This window comes from Vanessa tameamea, chromosome 17, assembly GCF_037043105.1.
Source record: "Vanessa tameamea isolate UH-Manoa-2023 chromosome 17, ilVanTame1 primary haplotype, whole genome shotgun sequence".
NCBI lineage: Eukaryota > Metazoa > Arthropoda > Insecta > Lepidoptera > Nymphalidae > Vanessa > Vanessa tameamea.
In genome coordinates, this window is record NC_087325.1 from 8,564,739 (window position 1) to 8,582,449 (window position 17,711).

At 29.2% G+C, this 17,711-nt stretch overlaps 1 protein-coding gene across 1 annotated transcript in view; it reads left to right on the top strand.

Annotated features, from left to right (window-relative positions):
* The first annotated feature begins 431 nt into the window (after positions 1–431).
* Positions 432–17,711, top strand: part of LOC113400519 (uncharacterized) — a 41,179-nt gene continuing 23,899 nt past the window's right edge. Inside the window, exon 1 of the mRNA XM_026640103.2 lies at positions 432–579. Within this exon, the coding sequence (XP_026495888.2) occupies positions 577–579 (3 nt within the window). The 5' untranslated portion in view covers positions 432–576. The remainder of the gene's footprint in view (positions 580–17,711) is intronic.

Below are 17,711 nucleotides of genomic sequence, written 5' to 3' on the forward strand. Positions count from 1 at the left end.
TATCAGGTAAGGCCCACTCCCGGGCAAATTCTTGCTCTACTTTTTAAAGAGAAAGCATTTGGATTATTACACTATTTTGCTTCAGAGCAGGTTGATGGATGATGGATACACTGAATGTCATCGAAAACTTTCAGGTATCAGACATATTTGTTAGTATACCTTATATGTTTTAATTATGACTATTTATGTAATGTAAAAATATCGTAATGTCTAATCTAGAATTTTTTTTTTTTCTTAATTGCACTCAACTGCACAAATATGGACATAACATAACATGAAACAAACCAACACTTGTGTACACATAATATAAACCATAAAACAAACATCATATTATTTCAACTCTATTTTGATAGACGTTTGAAATAGAGAACAATAAACATAATATTTATACATATTGTAAAGTAGGAAATGTGTTATCCTTATCAATTTATCAGAGGAGATGCGCGCGCGCAATCATTTATCGAATTCCATCCAACCTGAAACCTGCAGTAGCGAGACAAACAGCCGCCGAAGCGCACGTACTTTGCGGTCTCATCGAAAACCATATGACCGGACGGCGTGTATCAAATAATTAAAATGGTAAGTGCACTGTGTTTTATATCTGTGTCAATCATTCTCGTATTGTGACGATCAATTGCAAGTTAGCAAATATAATAAATTATATTTTATATATTTTACCATGCTCGGAGCGTGTATAATTGCAGAACAACATGAAATTGTGATTAAGTATTTTTTTACATACATTTCGTTTAAAATAGTGCACGATGTTTTGTTCGTTTATGCGAATAATATAAATATAAAATAGTTATAACATTAATTTACGTTTTTAACATTTTTTTAACAATTAGTTTTTATGTCATTGCCATAATCATAAATATTGTATTACTTATGATACGATCATAATATTTTTTTACACTTTTGACAAGGTTATATAAGCACGTGTCTGCGATCTATTAAATCACGTATTGTACCTGTGATCATGAAAAGTATAAGTTTATCATCTTATAAATTCCGAATTATCACTCAATAAGGCTAGGATGTATTATATTTTACCTGATTAAATAATGATAAAATCTTATATACACGTAGTAATTTGTAAAAAAAAAAATTTTTACATATCGAATATCATGTATTGGCCTTCTTATTAGCCTTTCCACAATCGACTTTTTAATCAGTAGTGAGAAACTTTGATGTCGCTATTGTAATCAATATTGTAATGAAAAATGATGTTATTTTAAAAATTAAGAACACTTTTTTGACATAACGAAGTGCTTATTTATCATGTTGTACTTAATAGCTTAATTTATATAGTAGTTTTCCTTATATAAACAAATGCGTTGAAAAGTGTAAAAAATGTATTGCAGTGCAAAGAGGTTATATATGACGGAAATGAGAATTAATGTTTAATAACATTTATCGTATTGAAAATATTTGTAAACGTCAACAATATTTTATTTAATAATTTAATTAATTATATTGATAACGTAAGTATCATATTTGGTTTATTTAAAACAAGTGATATTTCATTATATAAATATAATAAAAGAAAATGTAAGAATTTTGCTAACACATTTTTTATATTAATAATCTACAAACAATTATTTCTGAACGATCTTGGCAGAGTTCAAATAGATAAGGCTAAAAGATTAAAATTCGAATTGTTTTTAAATGTATAAAAAGTTTGTGTACACTGTAGAGCGAGGATAAAAACTCCAATGACGAATATAATTTTCAATTATTTTAATTTATATGATTTTATAGGTACACAATAGTCTCTAACACTTAGAAATATCCAGTTTATCAAACAATTTTAAAGTAATTGATATATTCAATCAAGTGGTAATTGTTTTTTTCTGTACATTGAACCAAAATAGTCTTTATTTTATGAATCGTATGACTTATATTCATTTAATTTTAGACTCTGTTGTATTCCAACACAGCTCATAACGGGATCTTTTCCTTTCAGTTTTTCGCTGCGTGTTAAAAATCTCGAGACTTCATTCGATCCTTTGTAAAAGTAAACGAAACAAACCGACCGCAAACGTTTTATAACGACATATGTTTAAATTCCAACTTATTATATTATTTAATTAACCATTGCTTATGACAATCATTGAAAAGGCACTTTCGGTAATACCTTTCCAATTATACTAAATTTAACATCAAAAATATGGTTACATGTAAATGTTATTCCGATAAATAATACTTTGTCCTCTTCTTACGAATATAAAATTAATGATGCCTGAAAGAGAGAAATCAATTTTTAATTATAATCTATATTTATATCTATCATGATATTATAAATGTATTGTAATAATATATTATTTTGCCAAAATGTACCAAACAACTGCACCCTCAAATACTAAACCTACATATCTGACCCTAAATCCCGTCGGGAATTTTAAGATCAAATACTTACTAATTAGTTAGTATCAAAAAAAGGATAAATATATTTGTTAATGGCCAAAAATCTATCACCGGTTCTAATTATATAAACCAGAAATTTAAAAAAGGAGTAAATGTTCGCCGGTATTAGGTATAAATTCATTTTTTCAAATAATTGCTTAGATAGGCGATCATTTTTCATAAACAAGATCTTATTTAAGATTACTCTATTTATAATTGAATATAAATTCATATTATAAACAAAAATGTATAATCCCTGTATAAAAAGCATATTATACAAAAATATCATTCATTTTTATACATGAGATACTAAAAATATAATAATTTTAACGTAACGAAAAGCAAAAGCCTATCCATCAAAATTATCCAACTTTAATGGAAATCCAGTTTCATTCGTATTACTGCCATACTATATGACAATGTCCATTAGAGAATTCTACGTAAAACCAAAACCAATTGTCTGCATACTGAAATATATTCAAACGTACAATGTTGGTTGATACAAAACGCTTTCCAACTTTAAACTCTATTTTAACAATGTCTATTATATCTTGTTATATAATTGGTATGTCATTTCCTTTCTTCATTTATTTTATTTTAATTTTTTATTATACTCTGACAACTTGCACAAAGCTAAATGAAAAAAAAAAACTATTAATTTTTCAAGATTTTGACGTCTCAAAGTATCTTCATTTAATTTAAATAAAAAAAAAACTTAAGAAAAATTAACAATTAAAAAAATATAAATATTCTAGATCATTCTATTGAATAAATGTGAATAGATGCTTGATTATATTAGATATGGCGTTATAAAACACATGCTGAATAAATAATAGTTCAATTAAGGTAAACATTTAACTGATTCCGGTCTTGTTAAATATTGACATTCCTAGTTTGTTTCAAACATGATCCCATTTAAGCTTAGGTACACAGAACATTTTTGTAATTAAAATTTAAATTATATAGAGTGTTCTGTGATTTAATAGATTTTTGTCGTCGCCTAGGAACCGTTTAAATTCCCAGAATAAATATTATCAATGTTATCTCAGTCACTCATACACTATTTGCATCTTTCATATGCGCTAACCATTAAACCCTTTATAAAATATAAGTATTGTAAGTAATTAACAATAATCGCATTCCATTTTATTTACTTATTTAAAAACATTAATGGTGTCTTATAGGACACCACATTGAACTTAGCAGAAAAATAACGACCAAGCTAGATTAATATGAATTAGTTGAACAAATACTTCTTTAAGTTGAAACGCAGCTATCCTAAACAATATTGGCTATTTAGCGCTATAATCATGTAAATGGGTGGTACCTACCCACACACACAAAGCCAACAAGCACTTGAAATCTACATAAACCGCTTCTTTATCGAGTTGCATTAATCTCATATTGAATTACTAGTCAAACGGGCGGCTATTCCAGAAACGTCACGTAGATCTATTTATTACTATTACGACTAAATAATAGATATTTTTAACGTTACTTCAACTTACTAATGTCACTGTATTACAATAATAAATATAAAAAAAAATTGATCAAGACTACATGGATACACTATAAAACAAATGTTTTTTTATTTATTTAATTTAAATTTAATTAAGCGCAAATTATAACATCTATTTATAGATATATCGTTAGTATGGCAAAAAACTATGCATAAACATATTATCATTATCTTAAACTCTCCACTTCAAAGTAACTTCCTCCGCTCGATCACGGATCTGCCAGGGACGCATTCTCCCAGCGATCAGACATTAGTCTTAATCTTGCGGTACAGGTACAATTTTTGTTACTCTCATTGAGAACTATCAAAGTCATTAAAATTACTCTAACGACCCTGGCTGAAAACGACCGATGTATCTTAACAATTTCTGGAATTAACGTCTAGAGGCGTTTACTGACCAAAGGACTGTTATATATGTTCATTAATCTTAATAAAGTATCGCTTCTCGAAGTTGTTATCTAACGATACTTAATTACTGATATTTATAATTTTTATATGTTACTGGCAAAACCCGGTAGAGTTTTTCCTGTCTGTATATAATTTATACCAACAATTGTAAGGATCGTTAATTTAAAATAAATCTAGAGAGATTGTATATATACTGTTGAATAATCGTAAACGAAGCATTTGTTACAGTTTATAATCGAACAGATCACCACCAAGCGCACGACAGATCGTGTCCAGCTTATTATAGTACGGAGATTGTGGTCCGCGAGTTTTGACGGCCTTTTTTAATTCAGACAGCCCTGAGGCCATCACAGAGGTTATATTGAGTAAAAATCCTACATAACCCAATTAAGAATACACAAAAATTTGCTATAATTTAACCCACATTTCAATAGGGTATATAAAAAACAAAATACATACATAACAAAATATTCATAATTTATCGACAGTTCACAATCTGTCTAGATTTATTATAAAGTAACTATTCTTACTTTTCATGAATCTACTCAACATTATAGAAGTATCTTTAATGTAACGCCATCTCGTGGTGGGTTACAACAAATTGGGTAGCATAAAAAACCATGAAAAAATACAAACGTAATTTGCACGTTTCGTGGTTGTCAGTCCAATGTCGAAGTCTAATAATGTCAAACAGATATTCCATATATTTAGAGAAAGCCAGTGTATAATTCGTATTGATTTTAACTAAACTGTGTCCAAATAAGAGAGTTTCATTCAATCCAAAAATAAACAATCATCGGCGAACTAAATTGTATAAATAAATCGACATTACAGTTTTGAAATAGTAATAACAAAATAATAAAATTAGATAGTACCCAATCTCTATTTCCTTAACTCGTAAAGATTCCTAAAGGCATTTAAACTTCACCTTTAGTGGAAGTCACCGTCTACCCTCATTTCCTCAGACGAGTCTATATTAAAGAACATTCCGAGTCGTCTGGACTGTTTTTTTTTAAATGCGTTTGATTAGAGTAACAAAGGAACGTGATTTTATAATTATGAAACAATTCAAATACTTTTAAAATTAACCTGCATATTTCTGAACGAATTCTAAATTTATTATAAGTCACTAAAGCGGTGTACTTTCTAATGAATATAAGAGAAACTCTTCCCCTGAGATTGATAATAATTAATGAACCTTAGAACTTTGCCAATCGTCTCATTATAGCTGCAATCTTTTATATTACACTAAATGCCGTGACGCAGCTTCGCTCGTGTGTGAGAGAGATAGCAGGTGTTAGGTATGATATGTCCTTTTCTCTACTCTATAAAAACGCAATGCAAAATTTCATAATAAACTTACTTTGATATTTATAATATAACTAACAATTATTGATATAACGGAAATATATGTATAAAAAAGTAATATTTATATCGAACTGGATATATACCTACTGTTGTACACACCTGACAGAATTCCACCCGAATCAAACGGAATTCCTCGTAATAATTTTCTTTTCTGCCACGCAAGATTTATACACAAAAAAAACACTTACTGGTCCGAAAATTATACGATTAAGTTCCGCGGGTCCGTCCACTGAACAGTCCGACTCGCCATTATACGTAAATACATGTGATTCTCTAACAATATCTATTGTATCTTTTCCTTTTATATATAAGTTATATAGATTATACATAAACATAATATTATTTGATATTAAAACCTTATGTTCGAATTTACCTGCAACGTTTCATGTGTAACTCTGAGTATAACTTATCTGACGCGAAAATATTTTATCTGTTTAATGTGCATCGAAATTTTTTTTTAAACGTTATTATCGCCTTAGAACGACGGCAACGAACATCCAGCTGATGAATGGGATTTAAAAATAGAGGTTTATTTTTAAAACCGATTATAAAGAATGAAGTAGATACTACAAATAAGTTTTCGATATTTTTATAATACATATACTATTTCCTTTAACAATCAATTAATCCGTACTAATATTATATAACCGATTTAGATGAAATTTGAGTCCCCGGGAAGGACATGGGGTCAGCATCATCATGTATCCTTTGGGTGTGAAAAACAGGAGTTTGGATGTTTGTATCAACGTTTTTGTGGGGGTAAAATGGGGGTGAAGGTTTGTGCTATATTTTTTTTATAAATTTCGCGCTGGTAAAGCCGCCGGTTCGGCTAGTATCGTTATAAATGGTAACGAAGTCAGTTCGTCTTAATATTACCAAAATTATTTTATATTATTATTTTAATAATATGTAATTGGCAATAAAATTAGATTGGTTTTGTTCGCATTTTCCCCCTCTAAACAATGAAATGCCGATCATGATAGTAATTTGATATCAAACAATGCAAATTAGTGTAAAAAATTATAAATCATTTTTGAACGGTACGTAACAATACATTCAAAGGAACAATTAATGTATATAAAAACGTCGACATACTAACTAACCAAAGAGTAATTTCACTATAAAATTAGGTCTTAAAACAAGGTCGCATGTTAAAAGTACTTGATTCGTATTAAAAGAAAACATTGTAAGAAAACCTCAACTGTCTATTAAAATTCACCAGCTCACTCTGATCCAGGAGAGCGTTGGAATACTGCAAAAGTTATATACAGCCTTTGTCCAGATAATAATTTGAAGAATAAACTGAAAATCTAAAATATCTATCTAAAGAAGTTCTCTAAACTTTGTTGGTATCAAATGTTAGTATAGTATACCTATAATATGTATGTATGTATACTATTTCCCGACAATAAAATAAAACGTATAAAATATCGTCAGCTTAATAATATTTCGATTAGGTAAGTATTTTTATAATTGAACTTATTATTTCCCGTTATAATTGCTTAGCTCAATATTCTGACTAGATTTTCTATTGTTAGAAACAAAAAAAAGAAGAGGGTTTAGAAATCTATAAAGTCCTAATTGGATAACTAAAGAGAATATAATATAATTAATATTTCGTTTTGGAGATTATCTTATCTAAAATACAAATCTAAAAGTTCTGAAAATAATCAAAGAAAATAAATTATCAATCATTGACAAACTCGTAAATTATTTGAAACACATCCTTGAAACACTAAACCCGAAATATTGTTCCAAACGACTTAACACGTTATACCAGATTTTTATCAGTGCGTATTATCTTATAATAATTAAATTACATGCAGTATTTTTTTATCAAAACGTTCGTCTAAGATTAATAGTTCATTGATTTAAAAAAAGAATTAAACATTTATATCATTGAATCTGAAACAAATGAAATGTTATCACTTTAGTCCACTGACCTTAAATCAAACGGTGGGACAAAATCGACAATATTTTTTTTAAAAACGAATCTTATACAGTTATTATAAAATGCATTTGAATTTGGAATTCTAAATAGAATTATATCGATATTCACACTAGCCAGTATTAAAAATTGTTATATAATAAATAGTTCGGACTCAAACTTAACGGCCTCGCTAAGAGCTAGGTTCGGAAATAACCGAAAAACATAAACATGAAAAATATAACGTAAAAAGCAGAATTTTACATAAAGCCTTCAATTTCGTTTTCTTTATTATGTATGTGGCTCAGAGGCAATCACGGTGGCTTAGGAAAAAGTTATGAGGAAACTTGCAACTGACAAATGAAATTCTGGTATCTGTGCTGTGCTGCTCTCGAGGAAAGAAGGCCATTATCCTGCATTTACCATGCATTGGGACATTTATACATGTTACTTTGTACCTTATTATATTTTTAGTCGAACGGAAGAAGAGGTGACGCGCCAAAATGGTGCTTTTGGGAAATGAGGTTTAATATTTTTACTTTGAATCTAATTCCAAAAAGTGCCATTCTGGGCTCTAGCGTAAATAAGAAAAGTAGTATTAATCGGGAAAAACAGGAGGAAATATTAAAAAAAAAAAAAACACATTTTTATTAAATTGATAAACAGTTATAACTATAAGCAGATTCGACTTTGACAGTAACAGGCAGACACTGACTAAACATTCAAAACTACTAACAAATTGTTTTGGTTTGAAACTGCACAAAAAGCAAAACAAAAAATTCAGATTACATTGAAACATATTATGAACACTGTTCTTGCTACACACTTTTTATATACTTACTAAATAATTTAAGATCAAGTTTACCTTGTTAATTATGATATTTATTTAAAATGAAACTTAACTACATCAACATACAATAGTTAAAAATAATTAAAGTTCCCTTTTCTTAATAATATTCAGATCGTTCATTTTTGCGTGAATAAGCATCATAATAAACATACAAACATTTACATTTATAATATTAGTAAGACATTATAAATGTAATTACCGTTTTTTATTTAAGTAGTTTCTCGATTTTAGTAAGATATAATATATCAAAAAATTATATGCCAAGTACTCTAGAATATAATTAATCAGAATAGACAAACAGAATATAATGCCTTCACGTCAGTTATCTCGTTTGCACGTAGGTATTTGTGAAAGCATTATAATCACAGATAATAAATAACAAATTAAAGCTAAATAGAGTGTACTCAGTTATTTTAGTTTGAATCGATTAATTCACAATGTTAAATGTGAAAAAGTTTTTTTTTTTTTTTAATTATTGTTTTATACTGTGGTCATAGATTAATCTGCCAAGATAAATAATTGTAGCGTTATGTAAATACAATATTGCAATATTAGAAATTTGTTGCAACTTCATACTTTTAAGTAACTAAATTTTTTTTGCCCATTTATTTTTAGATTCATTTTGATTATATGAATACATATAATAAATTGAATTAATTACACTTTATTTTTAATTATCATAACGTTTTTTTTTTTATTATTTACCGAGATCTACATCTAGGTGATTGCCACAAACATATTAGTTATTTACCGTTAGTTTTGTTCCGGTTTCATTACAAACACAAAGGATATAGTATTTTTCAAATTTTAATAATCCTACACGATATGCGTCGTGGTGCTTGATGGCAACTTACCATTAACAACTTATTATTTATACTTTATTTATATTATTATACGCTCGTAACAAAAAATATATAACCTAATAAACAAATTGACTACACATGTATTTGCACAAAACTATAAATTGTACGGCGAAGTACGTTAAGAAACGAAGCATATAACCTCTGAATATTATAATCAATTTTATTGTGATCAATGTCACATATCACTTTATGAAGTTTGACGGTTGATTTACTTCAAATTTTAAATATAACTTGTTCTACTAAACGTGATAACAATGTTAAATTATACCGATTACTATTTTTAACATAACTGGAGTACAAACCGGCTTCGCACGGATACAATTTACTGTTAAAAAATAATACGCTGTTAATGAAAAGGTGTAAATATAATTTAAGCATACCCTATAGCACTCAGGAATTTATGAATATTAAATAATAATTTATAAGTGATTTTTTTAGAATTATTTTATTATTATTTTTTAATGATGAATGAATATATAGGCGGGCGAGCAAATGGGCCACTTGATGGTAAGTGGTCACCACCGCCATAGACAATGGCGCTGTAAGAAATATTAAACAAAATCACCAATATGCCACCAAACTTGGGAACTAAGAATTTATGTCTCTTGTGCCTGTAGTTACACTGGATCACTCACCCTAGCCGGAACACAACAATACTGATTACTGCTCTTGGGCGGTAGAATATCTGATGAGTGGGCGCTACCTCCCCAGACGAGCTTGCACAAAGCCGTACCACCAAATGAAGAATTTATTATAAACATAAGTATTTCCGGGGAATACCCTCTAATAGGCAAAATTTGTTTGTACATAGCAAGAAAAAAATTTGCCAATTTATTTTTAGTATAGATTTTCGCAAGTCACTGTAGCCTTGTATCTTTTATTAGTTATCGATAAATCGATTCATGGTCAAATTGATACTTTATGTACTTTACTAGAGGTAACGACCTAAATCTACCTTATTTGAATTTAAATTTTTAGTGGTATATTCTATCGAATTAATATTCAAGAATTTTTATATCGGTCATACATAAATATCCTTAAATAAATAAATCTATATAAATAACTTTATGAGAAAATAGTTTTTATGAATATACTAGCTGTTACCCGCGGCTTTGCCCGCGTAGAATGTGAATATATTTACAAATTAACTTAAAATGTTACGTTAATGTAAGACCTCTTTGTATACCACATTGGTGTGTATTTCAGCACTTAGGGTAGAATATTCTGAAACGCTAAAATATGTATCAACTCATTTTTAATCAGTAGCCCAAAAATAAAGTCTCCTGCTTCTAACTTCAAAAATGACGGACTTCCAGACTAACCTGTATACGGAATGTTAACCCAATTCCCCTCCTTAGGCGTAAAATATCCAGAAACGCTTAAATACGAATGAAGTCATTTTTAATCGGTATCCCAAAAACCCCTATTTCAACCCCTATTTCACCCCTTTAGGGGTAGAATTTCCAAAATTCCCTCCTTAGTGGGTGTCATGATATGTTAGTTTATAAGTGTACAGCCTAAAATATAAGTTTTATGCTTCTAGGTCTAAAAATGATAATACTTTCAACAACTTAAAACCTTTCATCCCCCTTTTCATCCCTTTACAGCAGCTTTTTCCAATTAAAAAGTAGTTTATCTCAGGCTCTAAACTATTTGTGTACCAAATTTCATTTAAATCGGTCCAGTAGTTTTGGCGTGAAAGCGAGACAGACAGACAGACAAACAGAGTTACTTTCGCATTTAATAATATTAAGTATGGAAGTATGGATTTTTTTCGGATAGTAACTACAACACTATCTTTCCGTTTTACTATAATTTGACTTTTAGATCTAATGTCTAATCTAAATCTATATATATAAAAGCGAAATACCACTCGAAATCTCAGAAACTATAACATCTACAAACTTGAAATTTGGCAGATAGGTTCCCTATAGGATATAGATATATCCGCTCAGAACGGATTTTTCGAACCTCGGGGTAGAACGGAGCTTGGACGTTTGCATGAAAGTCCTATGTTTTTGAAGTAAAAGAAATTTAAAATTTATACTCTATAGATGGTGTGAAGGTGTACTAATACTGTATGTTTAGAAATCAACCCCCTATTGGGGTTAAAACAGGGGATGGTAGTTTGTATGAAATTCCAAAGTTATTGAAGTTGAAGTAATAATGGCAGAAGGATTTTAAATGATATTTAAGTATAAGAATTATTGAAAAATAAGGTTGGGTGTTTTATTATAACAATGAAAAGTATTTTAGGATGGACCGTGCGGACCGAGGCTTACATAATATTATGACTAAATATTTGTTTGTTTGTAATAGATAAAATTACATTTGAAACTGTTGAACCGATTATGAGCATTTTATTTTATTTCAGTAACAATAAGACTCATACAGTTACAAACTGAAAAAACTTCGAATAAATCCGCGGGCTCAGTTCGCACTATTATATAACAAAAGTTACATACATCATTACATTACTATTAATACATCATTTTAAGCATGTAATAACTTATAGTTAAAACTGTCTTAAAAAACCCATCAAATAATTTAATTTTTTTTTTTGTTATATGAAAGAAAGTTCGATATTTCAAAACATTTTGCAGTACTACCAATATTCCAAAAACATCGTAAAATGAGCTTAACAGTTTTTCTCACTATATGAGGATAATTCTAAATTCAAAATAACGCAAAGGATAAATAAAAATAATAAATCTTTGAATGGTTCTTATATCAAAAAAAAATATTAAGCGCTTTTTTTTAAGTTTTAGTAATACCACCCGATATGAGACTATGTATAAAATGATTTGTATCTAAGGAAGCCAATATTTACGAGTATATTCAAGACGTAGATATGATGTATTTCGAGTTTCTAGTATTAGATCCCGTGCAGTCGCAAGATCGATGCGTCTTATCCATACCGGGTGACCTACATTCGCCCCCGCAGTTCCTAGAAATTTCCACCGTTACATCGAAAGCTTGTAACGTTTGAAACTAGTTTCTTATCATTGACAGTGAATATAGACCTCATATTCAAATATTTATATGTACCATAAAGTTTTAACTTAAACGTTTCGAAAAAAGTGATTTAAGTTTTTTTATCAATCGGCACATAATTGTATTTTGGAATGAAATGTCTTCAAAATGGAACGTGTACTTGTGTTAGTTAAATAAAGCAAACAAAAAAAAATTAAAAATTGCGATTGTATTTAAAAAAAAATGTTAGGAGGAGAATGCGCGAATTGGCTGCATAGTAATCACCTTAGCCCACAGTCCACAGACACTGAAATATGCATAAATTACTTCATTCGCAGTCACTGTTCCATCAACCATGGGATCTAAGCCGTTATATCTCTCGTGCTTGTAATGACACTATAACAATTCACAATACGAAAAATTAATGTTTGATGATAGAATATCTGGTTGTAATTACAATAACGATTATTTTTTTATTTTAACTAAGTAAATACTTTTTAGTTTATTTCATATAACACACTGGCGTTGTAAGAAGTATTAACCATTCTTTTCAAACGCCATTGCGCCAACCTTGGCAGCCAAGGTGTTACGTCTTTTGTGCTTGTAGTTACACTGTCTCACTCACCCTTTAAACCGGAACGCAATAATATTAAGTATTGCTATATGGCGATAAAATTTGTGATGAGTTGGTGTTACATAATCAAACTGACTTGCACAAAACCCTATTAGTAAACCTATCCTGCTATTGGTAAATTGATAAGGAATATCTATATTATTGTCTCTATAGTGGTCAATTAATCCAATCACTTCCAATTTTTTTTTTCTGACCTATTTCTTATATAACCTTTTTAGAGATCAATATGTGATTAATCCTAGATAAAAGATTAACTCAAACAAGGTCACTCCTATTAATACGAATAAACAATACCTTGGACTGGTAGTTTAAAAATACGTCACGCAGATGTTGTTAATTGCAATTCATTTGAAACACGATTAATTATAGTACAATCACCAACAATGACAAAATTGCTGCTAAATGATTACCTTCATTTAAATCGAAATGCTAATTTAAATACAAACTAATTAGTAGGTTTCGCTAATAATTATCCGATTTATTTTGAATGTATGTGTGTGACTAAAACTAAATTGGTTTCGTAAATCACTTTTTTTTATTTATATATTAACGTACCGTAAAATTGAACGGCAAATCGCTGTAAATTCTGAGAGCTGATATTTGCTTCAATATGAACTTTTCCGCATTTAGTTTAAGGCGAAAGCGGAACTCCAGTTTACCGCTTCGAGTTGCGGGGATGATGAAAATTTGTCCAATTCCATTTCAGCTTAAGCGTGTTTTGAAATTTTCTAGAATACTGTAAACATAAACAACTATAAATTTTACAGTCAAAATATAATATTTACTATGCATACCGACTCAAATCTACTCGTGAACAATTTTGTAATTCTATTTATGTTTTTTTTTCTAATTAATACACATATATACAAAGATACGGTCAATTTAATAATAATAAAAGAGTATCTTTAGCTTTTATTTAAATTTAATTCTTGGTTTGTGTGGGTCATTTCAAAATAGTTCCACCCAACCGATTAATGTCATTACAATGTATTTTTCCAAATTCAAATAATTTAAGAACATAGATTAAAAAGCTTTTGAAATACTACAAAATATTTTTCATCGAGTATCGTCTGAGCATCAAAATGCTTTCCTTGAATACTTCATATAATAAAGAGACATTAAAAAAATTGAATCTGTATTTGCAACTACATTATGTGAATTAATTTCTTCAGCCATGACATTAAATTAAAAAAAAAACTAGTTGTGTTCGTTTTTTGAATAAAATCATTCTTATAAAATAATTATTATTATCAATTGAAAATATATTACGTTATATACGTTTGCTATTTTATTTCAAAGGTTACTAGACATTCGTTTATTGAATAATAATTATAGAATGTTTACAGCCAACGAGGATATATTTATTGAAATAATAGATGAACGTAACCAACATGATGAATCGTATTCAAAAAATATAAAACGACGGATGTAAGCAAACACATGTTGAATTATAATGAGTTCGCTATTATCTAGAATCTAGATAACAACTTTATGTATTTATACGGTTACATGTATGGATATCTAAACATCTCATTTCATATCTGAATTCAAACTAGGTGTACATAAAGGTAGACCATAAAACACATACATACTTTAAAAGTTTCCATAACATATTAAGTTCTTCAAGCTTGTTGTGCTCCACGAATTCATTATCAAAATCGATATGTTATATGTACTTCAATAAAGTATGACTGCTTCGTTGGTCTAGTGGCTCGATATAAGGCCACAGATCTCAAAGTTCTCGGTTCAAATCCCAGATCGGGCTGATAAAAAGTTATTATTTTATTAGTGAAAATTCTCAGCAACAGTCCTGAATATGGAAGTTGGAAGTATGTATACTATCGTGTCTCGGAAAGCGCGTATAGCCATTGGAACTGCATCTGAACTCTTTCCGGCCGTGTCGGATTTGCCGTCCCATCGGATTACGAGACTGAGTGAATCATGATTGTTCCCTCTTGAGATTTACCGCCGTGACCATCAAGATAAACCGGCAAAAGGAACAGTAATTACTCTTTTACATATAAAAAAATACATAGGTAATGAATTACAGTGAATCTTAAAGTATAATCTTAAATCAATGTGGTGTTAGTCACGTTCAAACATACATATTCTCCACCATTATAATATGAATGTTCTCCTGACTGATAAAGGCCACGGCGATCATCCTCAAGAGAGACCAGTCTATCTGGGTAGAATATTATAGTACATGTGTGAGTGCTCGAACACAACTGTAACGCACTACTTACACTCTCGTAAGTCCGATATATCAGATTTCCGGTTTCGTCAGACAGACCTAATAACAAGAAAAGCCTCTATCTATCTATGTAAAAAAAAAATACTCGTTTTAATTATTATAAATATTATGACATATAAAAAAAAACATAATATTTAATAAGAAGGTTTAAAGTAAATACGAACTGAAACAAACAAATAACAATATATTCTCAAGGTAGACAAGATTTGTAATATAATTACATTTTATCTCAAGACGTTATCTTCTTACAAAACATGAAATCTGTCATTAATATATAATATTTGTGTGTGTGTGATTAATCTACGTCTAGATAGAGCGCTCCGAACGCAACAAAAGAAACGCTAGATATTAAACACTATTGTGAAGATATTTGTGCATAAACGACTCCAAATCTTTTGTTATAGTAAATTAAAAACAGAAAGTTCCATTATTTATTTTTTTTCATATATAAAACATCACCTATCGAATTTAAAATAAAAAATATACATTCTTAAAATCATCAATGAATTTATTATGAATGTTGCAGTGTTGCCTGTATTTAATTTTTTTTATTTTGTAAATTTTATTTTCTTCGTGTAATTTAAATATTGATATAAATTTATAATAATACTAATACTATTAATTGTTTTTAATCATCCATTGTAATTTTATCTACTTTTATAGATTTTCATTTTAATGAGACCAAATATCAGTGCTTAATATTATAAATTCGCAACTAGCTCTGTCTCTGTCCGCTTGCTTGTTGCTCTTTCGGCCAAACCACTTAACCGAATTTGATGTAGTTTTGTATGAAACTTGAACGCCAGGAAAGCACATAGTTTACTTTTATGCCTAACACATGATAAACAATCCCTAAAGGGCGAGCAAAGTCGCGGGCGACAACTATTAACCCATAAATCTATATTATTACTTTTGTGATATCCTCATGGAGACGCATTTACGAATGTTCTTGTTTTTTACGTTTTGATACAAAAAGAACATTGTTTATTTTTCAAATCGACTATGTCAAATAACATGAAGTCTTTTGAACTTGACAGCTGACTCGCTTATCTATACGGTAAATTTATTCGTAAATATATTTCTTAAAACATCATTATTTAAAGATAAAAATGGAGAATGATTGTATTTATCAAATTTAGGTGGTTATTAAATTATGATAACATGATTGATTCGCGTTTTTGTCGTATATTAACATGGATAAAATTCTCTTTAAAGATAATGTCTTAAGTCAAATTTATATTATGTTTTGTAATACAAATGTTTTTATATTTTCTATTCTATAGACAAATTTCATTCAGTCTACTCGTTATAGGTATTAGCATATGAAAACAAACGTTTTTGATTCAGGTTTTAGATCAATTTAAAATAAAAAAAAAATGATAAATAAAAACAGACGTTCGTTACTAAAATATAATGAGCCACGACGGTCGAAATATTACAGTACCTACTGGAGAAACACAGTGGGTCCTGACAGATTTGCGTCTGACCCATGCAAATTTCTTCGCCATGTTTTCTATAAAAAAAAGAACGAAAATAATGGAGTTATTGAGAATATCTGTATTTTATAATAAAATATTATCAAACCTCCTGTATGTTACTTTATTATTCGACTTACAATTCATCATCGAGATAATGTTGCTCAAATGATTCCCACAAACTCGTATTTCGAGTAAAAAATAATTTCCGAAGTACTCTGGTGTCTGAAGCCGTCGAGCAGCGACGCGCGGTATCTCTCAAAGTTTCTCGATAAAATACAGATGCCATTAACAAGTCGATATTCCTGAATAGAAAACGTGCCACGCCTGTCCTGTACTTCGATTTACTTTTTTATTTACTCTTAAATATTTAATGAGTTTCTTAGAAGTGCAGGTAAGGGTACGCGCAGGCATCCCTGTGATTTCCGGGTTCATTGGACGTGGTTTTTTTTGACAAAGTGAAAGAAAGGCGTCGAATTGCGTAATTACATGGTTTTGCACCAGTTTTTTGGAATACGTCGCAACTTGAAACCCTTTATTGAAATTTCAATATTTAAAAGACTGCAATTTAACTTATAACATTCAGTATTATATAGAATAAGATACCTTTAGAGTTTTATACAAAATGAACATGAATATTTATAAAATTACAAACAAGATTTATTCATAATAGCATACAGTTTCCTTTAGAAATATTTTATCGTAAGATATGATGTAATTATATATGTATATACATATATGTTTCTTTATTTTAAATATAAAAAAAAACTATTTACTCTATATTGGTGATTTACCTTTGCGATATTTTTCCATAGATATATGATAATAATTTAGTTAAAACAATAATTAAAATATTGTTTACTATATATCCAATAAGACATAGAATAAGGAAAATCACGATGTTCATTAAAAAACATTATAGGATGCAACACCTTATAAATGCTGTATAGCAGTTTTATATTTCTTCAAGTTGTACACAAATTACTTGTCTCTTTCTTGCGAATACAAATTACTGATGACAGAATGAGATAATT